Here is a 12526-nt window from a genome sequence, read left to right on the forward strand (position 1 = left end):
TTCCTGGGAGTACCTTTTGATGAAGATCATCAAAGGTAAGTGAATATTTATGGTGATATTTTTAACTTCTGTTGACTCCAAAATGGCTGATATTCCTCTGGCTGTTTTGGGTTCTGAGCGCCGTACTCAGATTATGCTTTTTCCATAAAGTTTTTTTGAAGTCTGACACAGCGGTTGCATTAAATGCTTTTTCAGTCCTTCCACTTGCGTGTAGAAAGGGACAGAAAAAAAGTTTCCTTGTGAGGTTAGTGGTGTATCCAGGGAGAAAAATATTCTTCTGAATTTTCAGTTGTGGTCTTATGCTGCTATGCATTGGAATTATTTAGCAAATGCAGTAGTACTGAAAAAAGTGTATATCCTGACTAAAGTACTAATTACTCAGAATACCAAAATAACAAAGAATGAAACACCATACATTTAGATAAATCATTTTTTACTATTTATTTAGATGTGTGACATCTGCCAAAGTCTGCCACCCCCTTAACATATAAACACAGACACTGAAAATGTGCTTATTTTTTTAAATAAATCTGGTAGCTCTCAAGAGCCTTTTCTTTCCTGAGCAGTTCATTTTCAGGAGTGTGCTGCCAGCCATGAATAATGAAAAGTTAAGATATTGCCATGCTTTCACATAGAGACGTAGTTTATGTTTACATTTTAGCAGACTCTCTTATCCAGAGCAACAAGGATAAGTGCCTTGCTCAAGGGAACATCAAAAGATTTTTCACCTAGACGATTCGGTGATTCAAACCAGACACCTTTCAATTACTGCCAATGCTCTCAACAGCTAGATTACAAAACACAAAACATTAAACACAAAAAGGAAAATGGTAGTAGATAATTGGTAAGCTGGTTAAATGAAATACTGGTCTTGGAACTTTCAGACGGATGGAGTGGCCTTCTGGTCAGACTTCGGAGGCGCGCACCCCACCCACCGCTTCCGAGTATTTTACTCGGTAATGTCCAGTCTCTAGATAACAAGGTAGATGAAATTAGGTCAAGGGTTGCTTTCCAGAGAGATATCAGGGATTCTCTCTAGGGACATGCTGTCGGATTCGGTATAGCCACCGGGATTCTTTGTGCGTTGCGCTAACAGGAATAAACATCTCTCTGGGAAGAAGAAGGGCAGGGGTTTATGTTTGATGATTAACGACTCACGGTGTAATTGTAATAACATACAGCAACTCAAGTCCTTTTGTTCACCCGACCTTGAATACCTCAATCAAATGCCAATCGTATCATCTCCCAAGATAATTCTCAACGGTTATTGTCACAGCTGTGTATATCCCCCCTCAAGCCGATACAATGACAGCCCTCAAGGAACTTCACTGGACTCTATGCAAACTGGAAACCATATATCCTGAGGCAGCATTTACTGTAGCTGGGGATTTTAACAAAGCAAATTTGAGAACAATGCTACCTAAATTCTATCATAATAATGATTGTAGTACCCAGGCTGGCAAAACACTGAATGTTTTACTTTTTTTCACCTTTATTTAACCAGGTAGGCAAGTTGAGAACAAATTCTCATTTACAATTGTGACCTGGCCAAGATAAAGCAAAGCAGTTCGACACATACAACAACACAGAGTTACACATGGAGTAAAACAAACATACAGTCAATAATACAGTAGAAAAATAAGTCTATATACAATGTGAATAAATTAGGTGAGATAAGGGAGGTAAAGGCAAAAGAAGGCCATGGTGGCGAAGTAAAACCAATATAGCAAGTAAAACACTGGAATGGTAGATTTGCAGTGGAAAAATGTGCAAAGTAGAAATATAAATAATGGGGTGCAAAGGAGCAAAATAAATAAACACAGTTGGGGAAGGGGTAGTTGTTTGGGCTAAATAATAGATGGGCTATCTACAGGTGCAGTAATCTGTGAGCTACTCTGACAGCTGGTGCTTGAAGCAGGTTAGGGAGATAAGTGTTCCCAGTTTCAGAGATGTTTGTAGTTCGCTCCAGTCATTGGCAGCAGAGAACTGGAAGGAGAGGCGGCCAAAGGAGGAATTGGTTTTGGGGGTGACCAGAGAGATATACCTGCTGGAGCGCGTACTACGGGTGGGTGCTGCTATGGTGACCAGCAAGCTGAGATAAGGGGGGACTTTACCAAGCAGGATCTTATAGACGACCTGGAGACAGTGGGTTTGGCGACGAGTACGAATCGAGGGCCAGCCAACGAGAGCGTACAGGTTGAAGTGCTGGGTAGTATATGGGGCTTTGATGACCAAACAGATGACACTGTGATAGACTGCATCCAATTTATTGAGTAGGGTATTGGAGGCAATTTTGTAAATGACATCGCCGAAGTCGAGGATTGGTAGGATGGTCAGTTTTACGAGGGTATGTTTGGCAGCATGAGTGAAGGATGCTTTAGGAAGATAGGAAGACAATTCTAGATTTAACTTTGGATTGGAGATGTTTGATGTGAGTCTGGAAGGAGAGTTTACAGTCTATCCAGACACCTAGGTATTTGTAGTTGTCCACATATTCACAAGTCAGAACCGTCCAGAGTGGTGATGCTGGATGGGCGGGCAGGTGCAGGCAGCGATCGGTTGAAGAGCATGCATTTAGTTTTACTTGTATTTAAGAGCAGTTGGAGGCCACGGAAGGAGAGTTGTATGGCATTGAAGCTCGTCTGCAGGGTTGTTAGCACAGTGTCCAAAGAAGGGCCAGAAGTCTACAGAATGGTGTCGTCTGTGTAGAGGTGGATCAGAGACTCACCAGCAGCAAGAGCAACATCATTGATGTATACAGAGAAGAGAATCGGTCCAAGAATTGAACCCTGTGACACCCCCATAGAGACTGCCAGAGGCCCGGACAACAGGCCCTCCGATTTGACACACTGAACTCTATCAGAGAAGTAGTTGGTGAACACGGTGAGGCAATAATTGAGAAACACAGGCTATTGAGTCTGCCGATGAGGATGTGGTGATTGACAGAGTCGAAAGCATTGGCCAGGTCATTGAATACGGCTGCACAGTATTGTTTCTTATCGATGGCGGTTAAGATATCATTTAGGACCTTGAGCGTGGCTGAGGTGCACCCATGATCAGCTCTGAAGCCAGATTGCATAGCGGAGAAGGTGCGGTGGGATTCTAAATGGTCGGTAATCTGTTTGTTGACTTGACTTTCGAAGACCTTAGAAAGGCAGGGTAGGATTGATATAGGTCTGTACCAGTTTGGGTCAAGAGTGACACCCCCTTTGAAGAGGGGGATGACCACAACAGTTTTCCAATCAATAGGAAACTCAGATGACACGAAAGAGAGGTTGAACAGACTAGTAATAGGGGTTGCAACAATTTCGGCAGATCATTTTAGAAAGAAAGGGTCCAGATTTTCTAGCCCGGCTGATTTGTAGGGGTCCAGATTTTGCAGCTGTTTCAGAACAACAGCTGACTGGATTTGGGAGAAGGAGAAACGGGAAAGGCTTGGGCGAGTTGCTGTGGGGGCTGCAACGCTGTTGATCGGGGTAGGGGTAGCCAGGTGGAAAGCATGGCCAGCTGTAGAAAAATGCTTATTGAAATTGTCATTTATAGTGGATTTATTGGTGGTGACAGAGTTTCCTAATCACTGCTTACTAATCAACTTCCACGATGCATACAAGGCCCTCCCCCACCTCCCATTAGGTAAATCCGCGACTCCATTTTGCTCCTCCCCTCCTATCCAGAAACTCAAACAGGATGCACCTGTGACAATTACTATTCAACGCTGGTCTGACCAATCGGAATCCACGCTTCAAGATTGTTTTGATCACGCTGACTGGGATATGTTCCGGGTAGCCTCAGAGAATAATACCGAGTTATACGCTGATTCGGTGATTGAGTTTATAAGGAAGTACATAGGAGATAATGTACCTACTGTGACAATTAAAACCTACCCTAACCAGAAACCGTGGATAGATGGCGGCATTCGAGCAAAACTGAAAGTGCGAACCACCACATTTAAACATGGCAAGGTGACTGGGAATTTGGCTGAAATACAGTGTATTTATTCCCTCTGCAAGGCAATCAAACAAGCAAAATGTCAGTATAGGGACAAAGTGGAGTGTCAATTCAATGGCTCAGACACGAGACGTATGTGGCAGGGTCTACAGATAATCACGAAAATACAAATCAGCCACATCACGGACACCAACGTCTTGCTTGCAGACAAGCTAAACACCTTCATTGCCCGCTTTGAGGATAATAGAGTGCCACCGACGCGGCCCACTACCAAGGACTGTGGGCTCTCCTTCTCCATGGCCCGACATGAGTATGACATTTAAATGTGTTAACCCTCGCAATGCTGCCGGCCCAGACAGCATCCCTAGCCGAGTCTTCAGAGCATGGGCAGACCAGCTGGCTGGTGTGTTTACAGACACATTCAATCTCTCCCTATCCCAGTCTGCTGTCCCAACATGCTTCAAGATGGCCACCATTGTTCCTGTACCCAAGAAGGGAAAGGGAACTTAACTGAATGACTATCACTAGCACTCACTAGCACTCACTGACTAGAACTCACTTCTGTCATCATGAAGTGCTTTGAGAGACTAGTCAAGGATCATATCACCTCCACCTTACCTACCTTACCTACCGCCACAATAGGTCCACAGTTGATGCAATCGCCATCACACTGCACAATCCCATAAGGACAAGAGGAATACCTATGTAAGAAAGCTGTTTATTGACTACAGCTCAGGATTCAACAGAGGGTGGTGCGGTCTGCACGATGCATCACCGAGGGCAAAATACTTGCCCTCCAGGACACCTACAGCACCTGATGTCACAGAAAGGCTAAACAGATCACCAAGGACAACAACCACCTGAGCCACTGTCTGTTCACCCCGCTACCATCCAGAAGGCGAGGTCAGTACAGGTGCAGCAAAGCAGGGACCGAGAGACTGAAAAAGAGCTTCTATCTCAAGGCCATCAGACTGCTAAACAGCCATCACTAACACAGAGAGTCTGCTGCCGACATACAGACTTGAAATCATTGGCCACTCTAACAAATGTTTCACTAGTCACTTTATTAATTCCACTTTAATAATGATGTTTACATATCTTGCATTACTCATCCCAAATGTATTTTATACCATCTATTGCATCCTGCCTATGCCACTCAATCATTGCTCATCCATATATTGATATGTACATTTCCTTATTCCATCCCTTCACTTAGATTTGTGTGTATTAGGTAGTTGTTGTGGAGTTGTTAGATTACTTGTTTATATTGCTGCACTGTCGGAACTAGAAGCACAAGCATTTCGCTACACTCGCAATAACATCTGCTAACCATGTGTATGTGACCAATAACATTTGATATGAGGACATTTGGGGAAATAGGGACATGTCTGTCTATTTTGCCAAATTGCTCAAAATGTCTGTATTTTAATGGTTTGAAGTTCTACACCATTTTAATCACGATAACCTATTATTGCTAATGATGTAAGTTTGGGCAGTGTACAATGCTGTTACCAATTTCTGGTAAGTTAAAATGTCAACAACAACAACAACAAATGACTCATGAACTCTGAGGTCATCCCATTGTTTCCTATCGGGGAAATATAGGTATGTCTGTTTTTTTCACAAAATATCTCGCAATGTGAATATTTAGATTTTTCAAGTCAGACACCATTTTAAATCAGGAGAATTTCCTCTTTGTAATTATGTAAATCTGGCCAGCACCCGCAGTTGTCATCGATCACTAGACCAGAAATAGTCAGAAGTTTTCATTTTTTCCTACTTCCTCATTACACAGACATAAGCACAGTTGACAACATCGAGGTGCGGATGTTTACTTTCTACACAAGTTAATTTTTTTCCAGTTTCGTCATAAGAACAGATTGCAGTTATAAAATAAAAAAGGGATGCATTTTCTTGTGCCATTTAGGAGAAATTGAATTCTAACCATCACTCCAGTCAGAAGAGGCTCTGCGAAGGTCCGTTTCAATTAATTTGCTATGGCCTCGCGCTAGCGTTCGTGCTCAGCCAACGTTCTTTTGCCGTTTTTCAGCCTTGGGTGAATTTTGACTTGTTCTATTGTCCAGCTTAACCTTAGGTTCCCTTAAAATCCAACTCTCTCCACCAGTATCTCCCTGAGAAATACATGTTTGTGTGATGTTACCGGACTGAATTTTATAGCTAGATTGATGCATTTTATGGTGTGGTTCGGGGCCAAAAATCAACAACCACACACACTACCATGTCAACAATCTGCATATCTAGCTTTAGCCAGCTAACGTTAGCCAGTTTTAATAAATGCATTGGGCATCTTGTGTGGTTTGTACAGTGTAGCTACATGATGTAGCTATCGTTAGATTACTTTGAGTACAAAACAGTCCAAATACAGATGTTAGCTAGCTAAGTAGCAGTGTTAGCAAGCTTGAACATTGAACACACTAAGGTTAAAAACACAACAACCCTTATCTACCAGTCCATGAGAACAGTGGCCATTTCACTCCATTTTCCACCTTTCAAAAGGAATTCCAATGTTTATCTGGTTTATGGTCATGAGCAGTCTTCTTCTCACTTTTTTTTCTCTTTTGGGGTCGAGTTGATTCAGATCTAAGAATGATGTTTGTTTCTGTCAACATTTTCTGAAAACATTGTCCCTGCTACCAGGACAGTTTATCTGAAAACAAGTTAGCTAGTTTTGTCTGCTCTGTGTTTGTTTCTGGCGGCTGTCACGCCCTGACCATAGAGAGCCATTGTTTTTCTATGGTGAAGTAGGTCAGGGAGTGATCTAGTTTATTTATTTCTATGTGGTGTTCTTGTTTATTTTCTATGTTAGTGATTTGTATGATTCCCAATTAGAGTCAGCTGATAATCGTTGTCTCTAATTGGGGATCATATTTAAGTAGCTGTTTTTCCCACCTATGCTTGTGGGATATTATTTTGTGTTTTGTGCACCACTTAGTCACGTTTCATTGTTTCTTTACTGTTTTGTTTTGCTTAAGTTTCACAAAGAAATAAAGATGTGGAACTCAACCTCCGCTGCGCCTTGGTCCGTCTCTACACACAGTCGTGACAGCAGCTGTAGCTTGCAAGTGACTTTCACTTCATCTCAAGTGCCAGGTGATGTTCCAGCAAGGTTGTTAGATTAGGCGGGAAGACACACCATGCCCAGAAGGCCAGCCCAAGGCGGCTCAGGGCTCAACCCACTTGTTTTCGTTCAAAATGAAAATGCAACACAAGATGTGGGGCGGCATGGAGTGTTGCGTCATTTAAGTTAACTTAGTTCAAGGTGGTTCAAGGTAAACAGAAGATTTATACTCATTAATATTATTTCAAAGCACATAATTCAAACGGACTTATCAAGACCAAACAACCTTGCTATTAACACTGTCCTCATTCAGTTTCAAAGCAAAGCAGAACATCCAGGTGCTTACCCTCTTAAAGACTCCGCCTCCATCTCGGTAGACTCTACCTCTTGCAGGTGCTTATAGGCGGGGCCAGCAACCCTTGGTCCTCGAGAGATTGGCAGGGTCCTGAAGTGATGAGTGTCCTGGTGTCTTTGGGCTGGACTGAGGGACAGGGAGCTACTCCTGGAATGAGCCATGTGAAATAATACGTGACAGAAACAGAAAACATTGAAATGGGTCACAAATGGGTCATCTTATTTGAAGATAAAAATATTAATTTTCCTGTTGTGAAGCCATCAGTGTGATTTTCATGTTAGCTGCTAACTCTGTTAAACTGTAAATCAAACGGGAATGTCCCGATTCTGACTGCTTTTAGAGATGCAGATAAGGGCCTTTGTGTCTGGTACCGGAGCCTAGATGTATATTAACATATTTATTACCAACTGCAATCATCATAAATATTTTTTACATTCCATGAAAGCGCTGTTTATATTGTGCCATATGTGTACATTTTACTTGGCTGCATCCACTTCTGTAGACTGGAGCGGCCCATTTAAACAAGCGGGGCAGGAAGAACAAGAGAAGATGTTCTACTGTATGAGTACCTGAAGCTTTTCCCTTTGGGGAGTGCTCTGTTGAGAGTCGGTGGAGCTGCTGTTGGTGCGGCAGCTGACAGACTGCTGCACCCTTGAGGAGGGGAGAACCCATGAGATTTGTAGCACTGCAGTGAAAGACAAAAATACCTAATAAGGACATGAGTTGAGGAAAGTAGGAAGCATATATTAGGAAAACATTGAGTTCATTGTACATAATATAAACAAACTGAATACACCTACAGTATGCACACAAGCCCACATACACACAAATATTTACACACACACACACGGCCCATTGCGGAGCCGTAGATAACACTCAATTATGCTCAAAGAGATATTCAACGTCTGCTTTTTTACCCATTCACCAATAGGTGCCCTTTGCGAGCATTGAAAAACCTCGTTGGTCTTTGAGTTTGAAATTCAATGCATGACTGAGGGACCTTATAATATCAATTTAATCCATTTCAAATTCAGTCTAACACAACAAATTGTGGAAAAAGTAATACTTTCCATTCACACCCCTTGACTTTTTCCACATTTTGTTGTGTTACAGACTGAATTTAAAATATATTAAATTGAGATGATTACACCTAATCACAATACCCCATAATGTCAGTGGAATTGTGTTTTTCAATTTTTAATGTATAAAAAATAAAAAGTTGAAATGTCTTGAGTCAATAAGTATTCACTCCCTTTGTTATGGCAAGCCTAAATAAGTTCAGGAGTAGAGATTTGCTTAACAAGTTACATAATAAGTTGCATGGACTCACTCTGTTCGCAATAATATTGTTCAAAATTATTTATGAATGAGTACCTCGTCTCTGTACCCCACACATATAATTTTCTATAAGGTCCCTCAGTTGAGCAGTGAATTTCAAACACAAGGACCAGAGGTTTTCCAATGATTGCAAAGAAGAGCACCTATTGGTAGATGTGTAAAAAAAAAAGCAGACATTGAATATCCCTTTGAATATGGTGAAGTTACTAATGACACTTTAGATGGTGTATCAATACTGCCAGTCACTACAAACACACAACTCATTTGCCGGAGAGGAAGAAACCTCTCAAGGATTTCACCATGAGGCCAAACAAAACAGTTACAGAGTTTATTGGCTGTGAGAGGAGAAAGCTGGATCGATCAACAACATTGTTTTTAATCCAAAAATCTAACCTAATTGAAAAAGTGAAAAGAAAGAAGCCTGGACAGAATAAAAATATTCCAAAACATGCATCCTGTTTGAAACAAGGCACTAAAGTAATAAAATGTTGCCAAGCAATACACTTAAACTTTTTGCCCGGGATACAAAGTGTTATGTTTGTGGCAAATCCAATTCAACACATTACAGAGTATTGCTCTCCCTAATTTCAAGCATGGTGGTGACTGCATAATGTTATGCATTTGCTTGTAATCATTAAGGACGGGGGAGTTTCAGGATGAAAAATAAATGGAATGGAGTTAATTAAGCACGGACAAAATCCTACTGGAAATCCTGGTTCAGTTTGATTTCCACCAGACACTGGGAGATGAATTCACGTTTCAGCAGGTCAATAACCTAAAACACAAGGCCAAATCTACACTGGAGTTACTTACCAAGAAGACATTGAATGTTCCTTAGTGGCCAAGCTACAGTTTTGATTTAAATCTACTTGAAAATTTAGAAATGATCAACAACCAATTTGAAAGAGCTAGAAGAATTTAGAATAGAATAATTGGCAAATGTTGCCCAATCCAGGTGTGGAAAGCTCTTAGAGACTTACCCAGAAAGACTCACAGCTGTAATCGCTCCCAAAGGTGCTTCAACACATGGGTGTGAATACTTATTTTATTTTACATTTGTCTCCATTTAATTTAATAAATTAGAAATAATTTCCAAAAACATGTTTTCACTTTGTTATTATGGAGTATTGTGTGTAGATGGATGAGATTTTTTTTATTTTCAATTCAACAAAATGTGGAATAAGAATAATAAGGGTATGAAAAGTCACTCAGCAGAAAAAGAAGCAATAGTCCTGAGTCACTCTAGGAGATGTTCCCCCATGATAAATGCCCCCCTCAGCCCAGGCAGAGTGATTTGATTAGACTTTCCATTAAAAAATAGATTAACAGTTGCCACTTCCTGACTACACTCGCTGACATGGAACTCTCTTCCAATTTATATTAAGCAAGTGAACAGCAAACCTGGTTTTCAAAAAAAAACATATAAAGCAACACCTCATAGCGCAACGCCTCTTCCTCATGTGACCTACTTGTTGTGAGCATTTACCGACATGCATGTTCCACAGATTTTTTTTATTTAACTAGGCAAGTCAGTTAAGATCAAAGTCTTATTTACAATGACAGCCTAGGAACTGTGGGTTAACTGCCTTGTTCAGTGGCAGAACAAAATATTTTTACCTTGTCAACTCGGGGATTCGATCTAGCAACCTTTCAGGTATAGAACCAATGCTCTAAGGACTAGGCCTCCTGATATATAAACGCACACTGCAGGTTAATGTTTTAAATGTATGTAAATTGTAAAGTCTTTTGTCTGTAATGTCTTTTTTGTTTTGTCGGACCACAGTCAGTAAGACCAGCTGTCACCATTGGTGTCGGATAATGGTGATCCTAATAAATCAAATAAATCACAGTACTTTCTACAGCGGTCAATAATTAATCCCAGACAGGATTACATTTATGGATTCCTAAAGAATCTCTCTCTTTTCCTGGATCAAAATTAGAACCATTAACTTATAACAAGGGCCTCTGTACTGGGAGCTTTAACTTCTTGACACACCCATCCCTTTAGCGGGATCATTTTCATCACCCGCTGAATTGCAGGGCGCCAAATCCAAATTAAAATACTAAAAATATTTAATTTTCATGAAATCACAAGTGCAATATAAAAAAACACAGTTTAGCTTGTTGTCAATCCACCTGGCCTGTCAGATTTCAAAAAAGCTTTTCGGCGAAAGAATAACAAGTGTTTATGTAAGGACATCTCTCTCAGTAGACAAAACTATTACAAACACTAGCAGCCAAGTAGATTGGTCACGAAAGTCAGAAAAGCAATAGATTAAATCGCTTACCTTTGATGATCTTTGGATGTTTGCACTCATGAGACTCCCAGTTACACAATAAATGTTCCTTTTGTTCCATAAAGATTATTTATGGAACAAAATACCTCAATTTGTTTGGCAGAAATCCACAGGCTCGAGCGGTCACGACATCGCAGACGAAATATCCAAATAGTATCCGTAATGTCCACAGAAACATGTCAAACATTTTTTATAATCAATCCTTAGGTTGTTTTTAAAATATATAATCAATAATATATCAACCGGGACTGTCGCTTTTTCAATAGGAGAGGGAAAGACAATGGCTGCCCCACTCTGTTGCGCAAGCAAAACTCTGCGCACACCCAGCTATCCACTGACGCGATGATATCTTTCTCGCTCATTTTCAAAATAAAAGCCTGAAACTATGTCTAAAGACTGTTGACACCTTGAGGAAGCGATAGGAAAAGGAATCTGTTTGATATCCCTTTAAATGGAGGCAAGGCATCCAATGGAACAGAGAGCTTTCAGGAAAAACAACACTTCCTGGTTTGATTTTCCTCAGGTTTTCGCCTGCAATATCAGTTCTGTTATACTCACAGACAATATTTTGACAGTTTTGGAAACTTTAGAGTGTTTTCTATCCTAAGCCTGCAATTATATGCATATTCTAGTTTCTGGGCCTGAGAAATAGGCCGTTTCAAATGGGTACGTTTTTTAGCCAAAAACGAAAATCCTACACTCAAAGAGCTAAGAATTCACACAAGAAGCAGTGCAATGCCCCAAAGCCTCCTGAACGGAGTATAACAGCAGATAATGTTATTCCAAGGACTGAAGTTCCCAAGATGGTCAGCCTCTGATCTTACTGTCAGAAATTAAAGCGATTGGATGTGACTTAGGTAGTGTCTCAAATAGAACCCTATTCATTATATAGTGCACAATGAATAGAGTAGTGCAAAAGTAAATAGGATGTCATTTGGGACTCCCTCTGAGTCTATTCAGATCTCTCATTCCTCATAAGATATCTCACTCTTCTCGTTCTTTGCACCCTTGACTCCAGTAGTGACCTGTTAAAACTTGTGCTCCATCGGCACAGGAAAACTGGATCATTTTGACCACCCTCTCACAAACTCTGCTGGGGGGAACGGGACGCCGAGGAGGTGGTCATTGTCATTTGACTCTCTCCGGCACAATTGCAGTAACCTTCTTAAGAGTAATGTAACATGAGTATTTTGTCTGCGTCTCGCCACTGCCAACAGCATAATTGGCATATTGAAAATTATGTTATGCCTATCAACACTTGTTTTATATGAGTTACGACGCTCCAGATACTAGTCTAAAGAAGGTCAGTTTAATTGCTTCTATGTGCCTATGTAAATAATACATTTTTAAAAATCAGCTGTTTCCAGCTACAATAGTCATTTACAACATTAGCAATGTCTACACTGTATTTCTGATCAATTTGATGTTATTTTAATGGACAACAAATGTGCATTTCTTAAAAAAACAAGAACATTTCCAAGTGACCCCAAACTTTTGAATGGTAGTGTG

The 12526-nt window shown here is 40.7% G+C and overlaps 1 protein-coding gene across 2 annotated transcripts in view; it reads right to left on the bottom strand.

The window, feature by feature from the left end:
• The window catches only part of LOC110498826 (pro-neuregulin-3, membrane-bound isoform-like), a 303813-nt gene that overhangs the window by 24352 nt on the left and 266935 nt on the right, over positions 1-12526 (bottom strand). For both annotated transcript variants that reach the window (XM_021575470.3, XM_090212038.1), the window contains 2 exons: positions 7952-8067; positions 7374-7529 (listed from right to left, as the gene is read on the bottom strand). In XM_021575470.3, coding sequence (XP_021431145.3) covers positions 7374-7529; positions 7952-8067 — 272 coding nt within the window. The remainder of the gene's footprint in view (positions 1-7373; positions 7530-7951; positions 8068-12526) is intronic.

This window comes from Oncorhynchus mykiss, chromosome 20, assembly GCF_057628025.1.
Source record: "Oncorhynchus mykiss isolate SJ-2025 chromosome 20, ASM5762802v1, whole genome shotgun sequence".
NCBI classification, from domain to species: domain Eukaryota; kingdom Metazoa; phylum Chordata; class Actinopteri; order Salmoniformes; family Salmonidae; genus Oncorhynchus; species Oncorhynchus mykiss.